This window comes from Phyllosticta citribraziliensis, assembly GCF_038025025.1.
Source record: "Phyllosticta citribraziliensis strain CPC 17464 chromosome Unknown J3D65scaffold_16, whole genome shotgun sequence".
In the NCBI taxonomy this organism is placed as follows: Eukaryota; Fungi; Ascomycota; class Dothideomycetes; order Botryosphaeriales; family Phyllostictaceae; genus Phyllosticta; species Phyllosticta citribraziliensis.
This window is the reverse complement of record NW_027117353.1, coordinates 271,376-283,807: the sequence shown is the minus strand read 5'-3', so window position 1 is coordinate 283,807 and position 12,432 is coordinate 271,376. Positions and strand designations below refer to the sequence as shown.

At 56.9% G+C, this 12,432-nt stretch overlaps 4 protein-coding genes across 4 annotated transcripts; 3 read left to right on the top strand and 1 right to left on the bottom strand.

Moving 5' to 3' along the window:
* The first annotated feature begins 662 nt into the window (after positions 1-662).
* On the top strand, positions 663-1,677 carry J3D65DRAFT_169290 (uncharacterized protein). The gene is made up of 2 exons (XM_066794239.1): positions 663-718; positions 808-1,677. Exon 2 carries the CDS (start codon positions 1,074-1,076, stop codon positions 1,551-1,553), a length of 480 nt encoding a protein of 159 aa, XP_066649978.1. The 5' UTR covers positions 663-718; positions 808-1,073; the 3' UTR covers positions 1,554-1,677.
* A 1,743-nt stretch (positions 1,678-3,420) lies between these two features.
* J3D65DRAFT_607768 (uncharacterized protein) lies at positions 3,421-5,481 on the top strand (the record flags this gene model as incomplete). Its single annotated transcript, XM_066798521.1, has 4 exons — positions 3,421-3,430; positions 3,488-3,533; positions 3,592-3,640; positions 3,703-5,481. 4 exons carry the CDS (start codon positions 3,421-3,423, stop codon positions 5,479-5,481), a joined length of 1,884 nt encoding a protein of 627 aa, XP_066649977.1.
* A 1,479-nt stretch (positions 5,482-6,960) lies between these two features.
* On the bottom strand, positions 6,961-7,197 carry J3D65DRAFT_539015 (uncharacterized protein; the record flags this gene model as incomplete). Its single annotated transcript, XM_066796716.1, has 1 exon — positions 6,961-7,197. A coding segment is annotated over one exon (237 nt), but the record flags the coding sequence as incomplete, so codon positions are not given.
* Positions 7,198-7,718: 521 nt separating this feature from the next.
* J3D65DRAFT_598103 (uncharacterized protein) lies at positions 7,719-12,407 on the top strand (the record flags this gene model as incomplete). The annotated part of the gene is made up of 5 exons (XM_066797849.1): positions 7,719-10,102; positions 10,149-10,334; positions 10,380-10,848; positions 10,895-11,476; positions 11,523-12,407. Exons 1-5 carry the CDS (start codon positions 8,118-8,120, stop codon positions 12,405-12,407), a joined length of 4,107 nt encoding a protein of 1,368 aa, XP_066649975.1. The 5' UTR covers positions 7,719-8,117.
* Positions 12,408-12,432: the final 25 nt, after the last annotated feature.

Sequence of the window (12,432 nt, the reverse complement as noted above, 5' to 3'; positions counted from 1 at the left end):
GTACAAGCTTAACTGAAATTGGAGCCCAGCATTGCTCTGCCATGCGGGCAGTCTTGGAGTATTGGCTGCTTGAATCGCGAAGGAGACGAATTTTTTTCTTTCTTCTGGTTTCTTGGAAGGGTCGCTGGAGGTATCGCGCGCAGGGCAAGATGCGCGGCTCGCTCGACGGCTTCCCGGGACCGGGCAACGCACTACGCGACCTGACGCGACGTTGGACAGACAAGGCGGCGCGACCGGGAGAGAACAAAAGAGGGCCAGCGGGCGGCATGGCACGATCCTGCCCCTGCCCCTGTCCCTGTCCCTGTCCTTTTCCCGCCGCCTCCGCTGGTTCCTGTGCCATTTCTGGCTTCCAACACCTCACCTCGCTGGCTGATGACGGCTCCCGCTTTGTTCGACTTGGTTCTGGTGATTCCTCATTTCCCTGACACCAAGGCTGGCTGGCCGGCTGGCTCGCAAATACGACCCATGGACGTGCAACAATGGAACCGAGCGAGCGAGCTGATCATCAACAGCCGTCGGCCATGCCCTAGCGCGTGCCTGATCCAAGCTGCCCTGCCCTACGCGCAACGGAATGAGATTGATTGATGCTGCTAATGAGCACCTCGCTTGCGCCATAGCTGCACGCACAAGAGACAGACGCGTTGTTGGGCTCTTGTTTTGCCTGCCTCGAGACGCACATTCCGCTAGTCAACTCTTCTTTTGCCGTCAACACTTAGCGGTGAGTCGAGCCTCCGTCTCCTCAACGCTCAAGGCCACAAAGTTCTGGCCTTGTCCCATCGGCGCATTTCTTGGTTTAATCTCCTCTAGTCGCAGCCGATCACCGTTTGTCGACATATGCCTGGTTTTCCCGCAAACCTTTGCTGCTTTGCTCAATCTCTAGTCGCCACGAAAAGCAATCAAATCCCCCACAACCAATTCCAATCGCCGCTCCCCACACGAGCCCACTTCCCGCAGCCCGGCTCGAGCACCGACATTGGATGCAAGATACGATGACGGCCAACATCCTGTCTTGTCTCGCAGGAAAAAAAAAAAAGAAAAAAAACCTGTACAGCACAAGTTGGGATCGAAGGTAGATGCGTGACGTAAGCTTCTCATCTCTCTGGGAGCTCTTCTCTGGCCAGGCTGCTCTTTTGATTCTTTGCTTCGTGTTTCTGTTTCCATACTTCTTTTCTTTTGCTGAAAAAGTAAGGGTTCGATCGATCCCCTTAAACATTGCGCCGACGGAGAAATTCGCGAGGGGCATACCTAGTCCGAGAGCCGTCGCGCCATCATCGCCCTGGAATTTCCTTCACCGTCGGGATGAGTCTTTCTCGGTCGTTCCGCTTCTTTCCCTTGAAGTTGTGCCGGGACAGGCCGGATCCAAGCACCACGCAGAATCGCCCCTTGTTCTATCCCGTCGCTTAGGTATTCGCTGCGCCATAAAAATGCATAACAGGGGAAAGCGAGAGCTGCGGGGGTTCTTGGGCGGAGCTCAAGGCAAAGATCCCGATGAAGAAGGACGAAGACGTCTTCAGCAACATTTGACTGCGGATTGCTCGTGGCTAGACCCTTGAGATAAAGCCACTGCATTGTTTCTCTGTAGGCGTTTGTGCGACGCTCGATTCGGGCTCGCCTTTGGCTTCCAGCCGGACCCAGAGCCCTGTCTGTCTCTCCCTCCATCTCTCTTGTCTCTGCCACGAGGCACCAGCAGTGCGATACAGAAATATTATCGACGTCTCAGCTCAGCACGCAGAGCCCAGCCTCGCACTTCATCTCGTATTCGAGAGCCGTGCCTGCAGCAGGACGGCAACAGACGTCGGCATGGACTTGGGCGTTATGACGTGCAGACATCGGCGTCAGGCCGCTGGTCAGAGTGCGGGCATTGCGTGCTCGAAACATGGGCGGCGAAGAAGAAGGATGACGAGGACTCTGGATGAGTGTGCCTGGGCTCTCATGCTGTGCATACATTGCCTAGTTATACGGCGCACACGTGGTACTGCTGTGCTGCCGGACCGCCAAGTCACACTCTGGTTTTCGCTGCACCGTCGTTGAACCGCGGATGCAACCTCAGGTCACTCAAATGCGGTTTTCTTTCAGCACGCATGATGCTCTACACTTCAACTCTTTCAACCCAAAGATCGAGGTTGATCTTCCGACATCCCCATCATCAACAAGCTAATTTTGGTGTCAAGGCAAAATCCCCTCTTCCTACACACCCCTTGTTTCCGCCCTCGGCCCATTTCCCCTCGCCCACAGCAAACATCACCTCACCTCACCCCCACCTACCCGCGGCGTAACCCTCGCACAATGCCACATTCGGCACCACTGCACCCACCCATCCCATCCACCGTCGCACGGCATCTGCACTTACCCAGCAACACACCACCCTCATCCGCCTCTCATCTGTCCGTTCACAGCGCGAACCCGCCAGCGGAGCATTTATCCACGCACCCACCAGCCGCACCGTCTCGTTGCATCTGCTGCCCGTCGCCTCGTCTAGCCGTCGCGTCGAAAGGGTCCAGCCTAATCCCGCTTCGCCCCCTCCCCGCACCGCCATTTTTCGCCCGCCCCGTCTTTACCATATGAAAACATGCGACACTCAGCAGAGGCATTGGTCTGTCATGTATGACTTGGAACGCCACGCACCTGCCGAGCCGGCCCGATCTGGAAACATGACCTGTCGTTCGTCCGGTCGTCTGTCGCTCCGGTCTTGGCCGCTTGCTCGTGGTGGGCGTGCGTTGTCCGTGGCTGCGGGGCCAACGGCTTGTGGGGTGAGCTCGAGCTGGGCTGCCTGTTTGTGGATGGCACTCGCTCTGGATATATGTACAGGATGGCCTGTGTGAGTTCTGAGACAGTGTGTAGATAGTGGGTGCTATGTATCTGCTGTATCGAGGTCGCCCACAGTGCCAGGCAGTTCAAAGAGGGCGGTTGGGGATGATTCCTTTAGCTATCCGTACGAAGCCATTTATATAGAGCTATAGAGCATACACATTGGGCATTTTGAATCAGGTTATGTAAAGGGCAGTCCTGGTCTGAAATACTGCAGCGATGTCTTCAGATCTACCCCGACATTTAGCATTGGTCCCGCTTCGAGACAATTTCTGCAGCAAAATCCGACCAACGGACTAGAGATGGTTCAAGGATAAAGACAAACTGGTCTCTTGTAATTCAATCCATGACGAGTTATTTATGCGACTGGAGAAAATGGTCAACGTCCTGGGGTAGTTTGACAACGCCACCTACCCGAATCGGCCTAGCGGCAGATAAGATGATCTGATTCATCAACCAGTCTGGACCTTGTCCTGCCAGCTCCGAGAGCCTCGCTCGGCCTACGGATCATCTGTGGTTGACATCAACACCCGACGCGCATCAACACGCTCCCACGCACCGCGCCTTCCATTCATTCCACGTATTTGTCGCGCTTCACGCCCAACCTCTACCATGCTGTCTGGTACGTTCAGTTCCGTCTGCTCGATTCGCGCGCCTCAGCTGACAACGTCGCCCACAGCTGAGCAGCTGTTGGAGCAGGCTGCCAAAGATGGCTCCATGGTGCCGTACGTCGCCTCACCTCACCGCAGCCCCGTGCTTAACGCCGTGTTGACCATGCTGCAGCGAAGACTGGCCCCGTGCTTTGCGGTTCATCCTGCCTAGACTTGACGACGTACGCGACTTCAAACATGGCTCCGACGATTACCTCGATGCGCTTGCTCACCGTCTGTCCAGATAGTACACAACCACTTTCCTATCCCTACGGCCCCGGCACCGCACACAGAGCCTGCGCGCGACCGTTCATCCACCCCGAGCAAACCTGAGACTGCGGGAGAATCCATAGCTACCGACAATGAGAATGCGCCGCCGGGAGGAGGAGCATCAGACGAAGGCAGTGGTGGGTCGCAAAAGGCTGACGGCGACGCTCAAGCATCAGACGACGCGATACTGCCGCCGGAACTCCACGAGCTCTACACATCGATTGTGTTCAACCTCAACAAAAACTTTCCTCAGCATCCCCCGCACACTCTCCAGCGTCTGGCCGAGCTGGTCATGTCTCCCAGGGCACATTACCGCTTCCTTCCCTCGTACCTCCGCGCGCTCGACCGCGTCGTCACCGTCTCTTCTCCCACGACCGTCTTTCCTCTCCCGCAGACCACGGTGCCTTCGTCCGGTTCCACGATACTCAATGGCGTCACGCCGGGCTCCGCGAACCTGAGCTCCCCCAGTGCTGGATCTTCGCCGAGTCTGGGCAGTGACGACAGCTTGGGCGGTGCTCTTCTGACTCCCATCCCTTGGCTGCGACCTGAGAATGATCGCTCGGGCAATAGCGCCAGCGAGCTGGTCTCCGAATCGACGGAGATGGTGGACGGTCCAAACGGCACCGGACGCATCGAAACCGTCTCCGTCGTCAATGGCGTCCTGGGGACCACAACCTCGGCGCCAGCCTCCACCACGTCCACTTCACCTTCTCCCGACAACGCCGCTGATTCCCCGTCTTCTACATCTGGTGCCGCCAACGCCAATGCCACGGCTACTGCCCCGGACGCCCTTCGCGACACCGGGCCTATCACACAGGGCGAGCTGTTGCGCCAGGAGCAAGAGGCCGGCATCGTCACGGTTGCGGCAAGCGGCGCATCTGGCAGCACCTCCTCGCGCCCCGTCACGCGCTCCTCGGGCCTCTTGGCCGCGTCTCAACAGCCGAACCCAGACCACCAGTCGGAGCCACACGCTGAAGGCGAGCCCGTAGAAGATACAGATGCGCCGCATGCGCGTGGTCCAGACGTCATTGGCATGGAGGACATGGGGCCGCAGCAGGGTGGCGCGTTGGCCCGGAGCATCGACATGGAGGCAGCTGTTGGACGGCCGGCGCCGCATTCGGAGAGGAGCGGCGAGGGGAGTCAGGAGAGTGAGGGCGCGAAGGACGATGAGGCGCAAGGCCGTAGTAGAGAGGAGGAGATGAAGGACGCCGATAACGGCGACACCGCAGCGGAGCCGTCGGCGTCGTCTTCAGCAGGGCCGCAAGGAGACCAACAGACACCGGCCCAGGCAGAGTCTTTGGACACGATGGACGCGGATCCCACCTCGACTTCTGCGCAACCCATCGCTGAAGCCCTTGGCGGCGTGAGCAGCGCCGACGACGTCGACGACGACTGGGAGATGCTGCCGCGAGGAGAGGAGACGACGCAGTTTGACGGCATGGCAGGCGAGGCGGCAGCGGAGGGGAAGGACGAAGAGCAGGAGAAGAAAGACGACGTCGACGTCGACGCCGTTGACAATGAGGAGGTGGGCGCGGCAGCAGAGGCAGAGGCAAAAGAAAAGGAGAGCAAGAGCAAGAGCAAGAGTGCAGAACAGAGCGAAGGTTCCGGTAGTGGCGGTGGTGGCGACGAAGCGACCACAGCCGCCGGTGAATCCGCGGCGCGGAGGGGCAAGAGGAAGCATGGAGAAGGCGATGGCGATGGCGATGACGCAGAGGCAGAAGATGCGCAGATGGGCGGCTGTGGTATGGCATAGGCAGGCAGGCAGGTACGTAGGCAGGTACGATCGCTCACTTAATCACTCACACACTACATAGGTATGGCAGCGTGGCGCTCGAGGCGTTTTTTCTTTTTTTCCTGTTATCTCTCCTTTGGTTGTTGGTTGTTGGTGGACTGGGAGGGTGAGGGGGAGGGGGAGGGAGGCCAGAGGGCAGACAGTTGAGCCTAGGTACCTACCTACCTTATTTTACTTTGAGCGTGTGGATAGGCGGGGGGTTTAAAACGGGAGAGAGAGGGGGGGTCAGAGGCAGGGAGAGGAAATAAAGACTGAACACTACGTTCCATGCGCGTGTACCATCATGTGGCATGCCTACATGTATTTGACATGTATTTGTCTGTCTGTCAGCCTGCCAGCCTCTCTTCACGTCGCTGCGTTGGCAGACGCAGCAAGGACAGAAAGAAAGAAAGATAGCAGTGCGAAGCGTGCCTGGGTTTCTATTGTCATCGCTGCTGGCTCTGCAGGTTCTGCTGAGTATACGGGACGGACTCGTCTGCCCTGAGCTTGTTCTATGTGTCCCCCGTACCTACCTGGACAGACAGACAGCGAGTCTCACATCACGCACTCTTTCTTTCACTGGCAGACAGCCAATTGTCTCAGGTGCGCAATTGACAACAGGTAGTAGCCAAGGCAGGTTTGGGCCGAACATGTCAGGTCGGCGGCATAACGTCGCAAAAATGACCGTCATCCATTACTGCTTTCTCTTCTCTAAACCACGAGTTTTCCCCCGTTTTTTCCCACCCATCCAATACAATCCAATCCGTGCTCATGTAAAGAAGCCAACGCGAGATCGACGATGCAAAACCGGAAGGCAGACTGAAAGGAGAAGTGGAAACGATGGGCACGTACTCCAATGTTGTGGCTCACCCCCGAGGGCAGCCAACGCGGCACACGTCTGGAGCGGCCTGGTTGGAGAGTTGCGTTATGGGGGGTGCCGGAGTCATAGCTGCGAATCGCCTCGCAACAGCAAGCGCGGAGTTCGGAGCGCCCGTCTGCCTTGTCGAGGGATGCATGAAGCGTGGTCTGCCTGGAGGCAAGAGAGCCGTGCAATTATCAGGGCCTCGTTCGTGGCTGCAGGGCCATCAGGGTTAACATTATGATGTGGAACGCTCAAACAAGTTTCCATGTTTTGGGACCTGTTGTCAACCATACCTTGACATGATCTGCCGTCCTGTGCGTGACAAGCAGTTTCGGTTGGCCATGGAGGTGCAGGTTGGGCGGGTTGACAAGATTAAGCGATGCAACTGGCTGACAAGGCAGGAAACGATTCACAAGAGCTTCTTCGCTAGAATGACTGTAGCAAACTTGTCTTTCTTTCCGTCTTTATATCCCGTTGCCATTCTCGTGGGCCGAGGAGGCGTCGTTGGATTGGTTTGCTTGCATGGCGGCGAGAGCGGCGTCCTTGGAGGTCTGGCCGCCAATGGTGTCGCGATAGGTCTCGGGCAGGCCTGGAACGGAAGTGGGGTTGATGCCTTTGGCGGCGGCGATCTGACCAAGCCTAAACTGTTCGGCGTACTGTTCGCGTATGTACTTGACGGTGGCTTCGAGGACGACGGCTTCGCTGCGGCCTTGGCCCTCCATGCCGGGCACGATGGAGGCGAGTTGGTCGAAGCCCTGCCTGATGGCCTGGCGCCTCTTTTGCTCAGAGGCAATGTGGTTGCTCTTCTTCTCCTCCTCGGTCAGGCGGGGCTTGTCGGGAGCTTGAGCAAGACCGGGGCCTTTGGCGGGCGGCGAAGGCGACATGGTGTGGAGTAGCGGGAGAGGAGAGAATAGCGAGGATTGATAGATTGGGATGGTGAAAGGGCGTCTTTTGAGAGTGCCAGGTGGAGAGTCGGGCAAGGATGCCTGTGGTTGGAGCAGCGCAGCGCAGCAGGTGGGGGGAGGGGGGTGCGGGCCAGCGAGCTAACGGAACGGCAGGGCTGAAGTGGAGTTGCGGGCTCAACCAGGCAGGCGCTTGTCCGAAACAGGGCGGCAGCGATACGTCACGTAATTGGATGGGCGTAAGGTAGCGGCAAGCCGAGCGCACTGTTTCTGGGGTGCGGAGCCAGACTGAGACCGCACGCGTAAGAGAGACATGCGGAGAGGGAGACGAGTGTGTACCTGGTTTGGATGGGTGTTGGGTTCGTTGGTTATCGCACGTTGCGGACGGGACCTGGGATTATCTCGTCACCTGACATGATCGACGCGTTCCGCAGGCGAGGGCGTGATCCCTGCCCGCAGCAATTTGAAACGCGAGGGAACAGAAGGCGAACGGAACCTGAACGCTGGTCTGCCCGTCACCTGCCAAGCAACTGAACCGTCAGTCAGTCAGTCGGCACCCATCACCACTTCCTCCTCCACCACCACCACCACCTCTCCTCTCCCACTCACCACGCAGCCTCCAAATTCGCCCCTCTCACCTTTCCCACCGGTGCAGAATTCCTCCATAACCGACCCACCAACCCTCGGCACCTCTCCTTCATCCCGCCCGACCATCTTCCTGCTGCCTCACCGCTCCGCCAGTCTCCTCCTCGTTTACGCCTCCGTGCCCAATCTTGCGGCCAAGTCTTGAATGACATGCGCTGCTCGCTCTCACCGCATCCGCCGTCTCCCCGCCTCCCGGTCCTCTAATCATCATGTCGACCTCGTCCCACAACCGCTCCATGAGCAGCAGCCGCTGGCGCGTAAACAGCCTGCAGCAACAAGACCACTCCAACCGCCGGAGCTCTTCATACTCGCGCCGTCGTGTCGTCGCCCCCCAAGACGCCTACTCCTATGCCCTCCGTGTAGCCTACCTCTCATACCTCCTCCAGCCTCGTGCCCGTCGCATACAACATGTCGCTGCCCCGAAGCAGATCCACCGTTCCTCCACCTCCGTGACAGACTTGGTCAAGGACTTTGCCCTGATACGGGATAGCAAGAGCACAAAGTTTCCCCATGGCTTCATGAAGGAGCTCGACAAGCGCCTGACGGGCGTGCTGATTGGCAAGGAGAAGATGCCCGAATTCAGTGACGCCGGCATCAAGTCCACCTTTGCTGCCTTCCTCAACGAGTTCAAGGACCCAAAGTTCAGAAAGACTATGGAAGAGAATAGGCGCGTCGAGGATCTCCTGCTCATCTTCTTCTCCAATGCCACCAAGGTGCTGCAAAGGGGCAAGGCTCCAGATGACGATTCTTGGAGGTTGATGGTCGACCGCCACGTTGCCCTCTTCATCCGCCTGATCAGCTCCACTCTGAAAAGCCACGACTGGACCCGCGACAGGCCGGAGCTCATGTCGCGTCTCAACACCATGGAAAAGAAGTTGTTGATGCACGACCAAGACTTGGCCGCCGCCTCCCAGCGCAATGGCGGCGGAGGCAGCCAGTCGATTGAAGTCGAAGTGCCTCGCAGTTATGAAGTAAAGGACATGCCATTGGTTCTCGTCGTGTCACGCATCTTCAACGTTCCCTATGACCAGATTCAACAGGACGTAAATGCCAAGAGAGACGTCTGGACGGAAAAGGCCGCCCTCCAAGACCTCAAGACCTACCAGACCAACCTCAGCCTCAACACCAGGCAAACCCTCAGTCCCGATGACTTTGACACGGATGATGCTTACGAGTCCTGGAAAAAGCACGAGGTGACGGACCTGTCGCAGATGATGTTGGCCATTATCCAGTCCAACCCCGAACTTGCCAAGAGCACGTCGGGCGCTGGCCTGCCTCAATTCAAATCGGAACGTGGAACAAGCTCCGACTCGGGCTACTCTGAAATTTCAAGAAAAATGTCCGAGGCCTCGGATGGCTCGTACGTCATTGACCAGCCCGTCGATCTCAGTGCACTCAATCTCAACGATGGTCCCGAACCCGCTGACAATGGCACTTCCCCTTATACCTATATTCCACCCGAGCCTCGAGCATTTTACCGCGCTGTTGTGAAGCAGGCGCTCACGTACGACATGCAAGACGGGGATCTGGAGCCCTCGACGCCTGGATCCGAGGTCCAGTCTATCAAGCTCTTGTCCAAAGACTCTACAGAGCTGCTGAGTGAGATTGGTCTGCGCTGGCGCGTCCCACAATTCTCTCGACTTGTCCTCTTCCTCGACGTAATCAAAGAAAAGTACCAGCAGCAGGAAATCAACCTCGATACCCTCGACGAGGCATTTGCCTTTATCAAACAGCCTCCTGTCGAGAATAATAAAAAGGGTAACAGATCGAGCATCATGTTGATGCAGTCGGCTCTGTTTGATCATACCAAGTGGACGATTCACGACTTTACCCTCAAGCAGCAAATTCTTTCGGCTCTGCACGACGAATTGCTGCGCGAACTTTTCCAACTAATGCTTCAGTGCTACGACAACAAACCCCCTCCACTCGGTCCGGTCATGTACATTCTCGAGAATCACGTTTACGACGACCCGCTCTTTTCAAAAACGCCCGAAGACCTTGACGAGTACACGGAGAGGCTTCAAGAGGCGCTCCGAAAACGGGCTGCAGAGGTCTACGGCGACATTCTCTCCAAGAACATTCCGGACAGCAAAGAAGAGTGGGAGTTTTTCCATGTCATTGAGCTTGGCAAGGCAGTGATTAAGCTCTGCGAAAAGATTCAAAAGCGATACCGCAAGAATCCCGAAATCATGGGGTAGGAGCATTTCCACACGTTGCAAGACTTGGCTAACCCGTCCTAGCGTCAATCCGCTCAACGTCCTTGTCCAAGAAGTCTTTCCTTCTTATGCCGCGGATGCAAGAGACTTGGTGACTCGAATCATGGATGTGGCCCACCAAAAGGGCGAGGAGGTTCCCATCCAAGACGGATTTGATTTGTACAAGGAGCTTGTCGAGATTCGCGGCATCCACGCGCAAGCACTACCCGAGTAAGTGTCGTGAATTCCAACAGACGTCAAAGCTGACTGGCCAAGTTTACCTTTTGAGTTCCACATTGAAGATAACCTGCAAGAATTTGTCTGGCGTTGGATTGAAATGACCAATGCAAATCTGAAGAATTGGGTCGAAGGGGCCGTCAAGCAGGATGACTTTCAGGTTCGCGTCGACCATCCAGGCAACATTCCAACCGACGAGGAGCGCCACAGTGTGTCCGTCGTCGACATTTTCCGCTCCTTCAACCAAGCCATTGAGCAGATTGTCAATCTAAACTGGGATGACGACTTTCAATATGCCAAGTTCATGACCTCAGTCTCCAAGGCGGTTGGCGATGCTCTGGGACGATACTGCGAACTCATTGAAGGCATGTTCAGCAGGGAAATGGAGCGTCTGACGCCCGAGCAGGAAGCTGCTCAGAAACAGACGAGGCAAGAAAAGTGGCTCCAAATGGCAAAGGACACTTGGGCAAACAAGGAATCAATTGAACCATACCAGTTCTTGAGCGAGGTAATCCGCACCGTTCTTCCCTCGCTACTCCACTGACGCTTGGCAGAGTTTGGTAAAATTGAACAATGTCGAGTACGCCACCCAAATGCTCGACAAACTGGAGCGAGAAATCAACGTCGACGCATGTGCAGAGGTCATCCAGCGAAACACGCCGCCGACGCAAAAACAGCCAAGGATGAACAAGTACGTGTTCACCATCAAAATCATCGAAGCCGAGGACCTCAAGGCTTGCGACATGAACGGCCTCAGCGACCCGTACGTTGTCTTGGGCGACGAGTACCAAAAGCGGCTTGCCAAAACCCGCGTCGTCTTTAGCAATCTCAATCCAAGATGGGAAGAGACTGTTGACATTACTACCTCTGGCCCGCTCAACATCATCGCCACCATCTGGGACTACGACACGCTGGGTGACCACGACTGCGTCGGTCGTACCTCGCTCAAGCTCGACCCATCTCACTTCCGTGACTTTATGCCCCGGGAGTACTGGCTTGATCTTGATACTCAAGGTCGGCTGCTGCTTAGGGTCAGCATGGAAGGAGAGCGCGACGACATTCAATTCTACTTTGGCAAGGCTTTCCGAATACTAAAGAGGACCGAGCGCGACATGACGCGCAAGATTACGGACAAGGTAAGTTGAGTCTATCGCTGTTGTAGTAATGTGCTGACCAGACCAGCTCTCGGCCTACATCCATCACTGTCTGTCTCGCCGTGCACTCAAAGCCCTCCTCACCCGTGGCCTGACAGCATCGTCGGTCGCCTCGTATTTCCGTGCCAGACCACAATCAGTATCGACTGGTCCCAGCCAGGACGATGTGGCGAATGCTCTGAAGCCGCTCTTCAACTACTTCAACGACAACTTCGCCTTGATGAAGGAGACTCTCACTGACAGCGCCATGGTCATGGTCATGTCGCGCGTGTGGAAAGAAGTGCTTGCAACAATCGAATCACTGCTCGTGCCGCCGCTCAGCGACAAGCCATCGCACCAGCGACCCCTCACACAACAAGAGCTGGACATTGTCTTCAAGTGGCTGAAGCTACTCTTCGACTTCTTCCACGCTGTCGACGACGAAACGGGCATCCCGTCGGGCGTGCCCAACGACGTGCTCAAGTCGCCCAAATACCACGACCTGCAGACGCTCAACTTCTTCTACTTCGAGCCGACCGAGACGCTGATCCGCACATCAGAAAACATGGCCGCCATCACGCTGCAGCGGCAAAAAGAAAAAGAACAACGGCAGCAAAACGCGGCAGGCGCCGGAAACGGACCAACCGGCCACAGCTTCGGCGGCGCGGTGGGGCTCACGGGCATGCCGACGCGGCGCGCAAAGACCATCATGCTGTCGCGCAACCTGGGCACGATGAAGAAGGCCAAGGAGGAGAAGCGCAAGGAGGCGCAGGCCGAGCCCAGCGACGACATGATTCTGCGCATCCTGCGCATGCGGCCCGAGGCCGAGCGGTACCTGCGCGATCGCAGCCGGCAGAAGGAGCGGCTGGCGGCGGCGGCGGCGGCTGAGATGATTGTTAAGCAGAGTCTGATGGCGGGGAATTTTAGGCGGTAATGGGGTGGGCGGGAAGGTGGGGAGG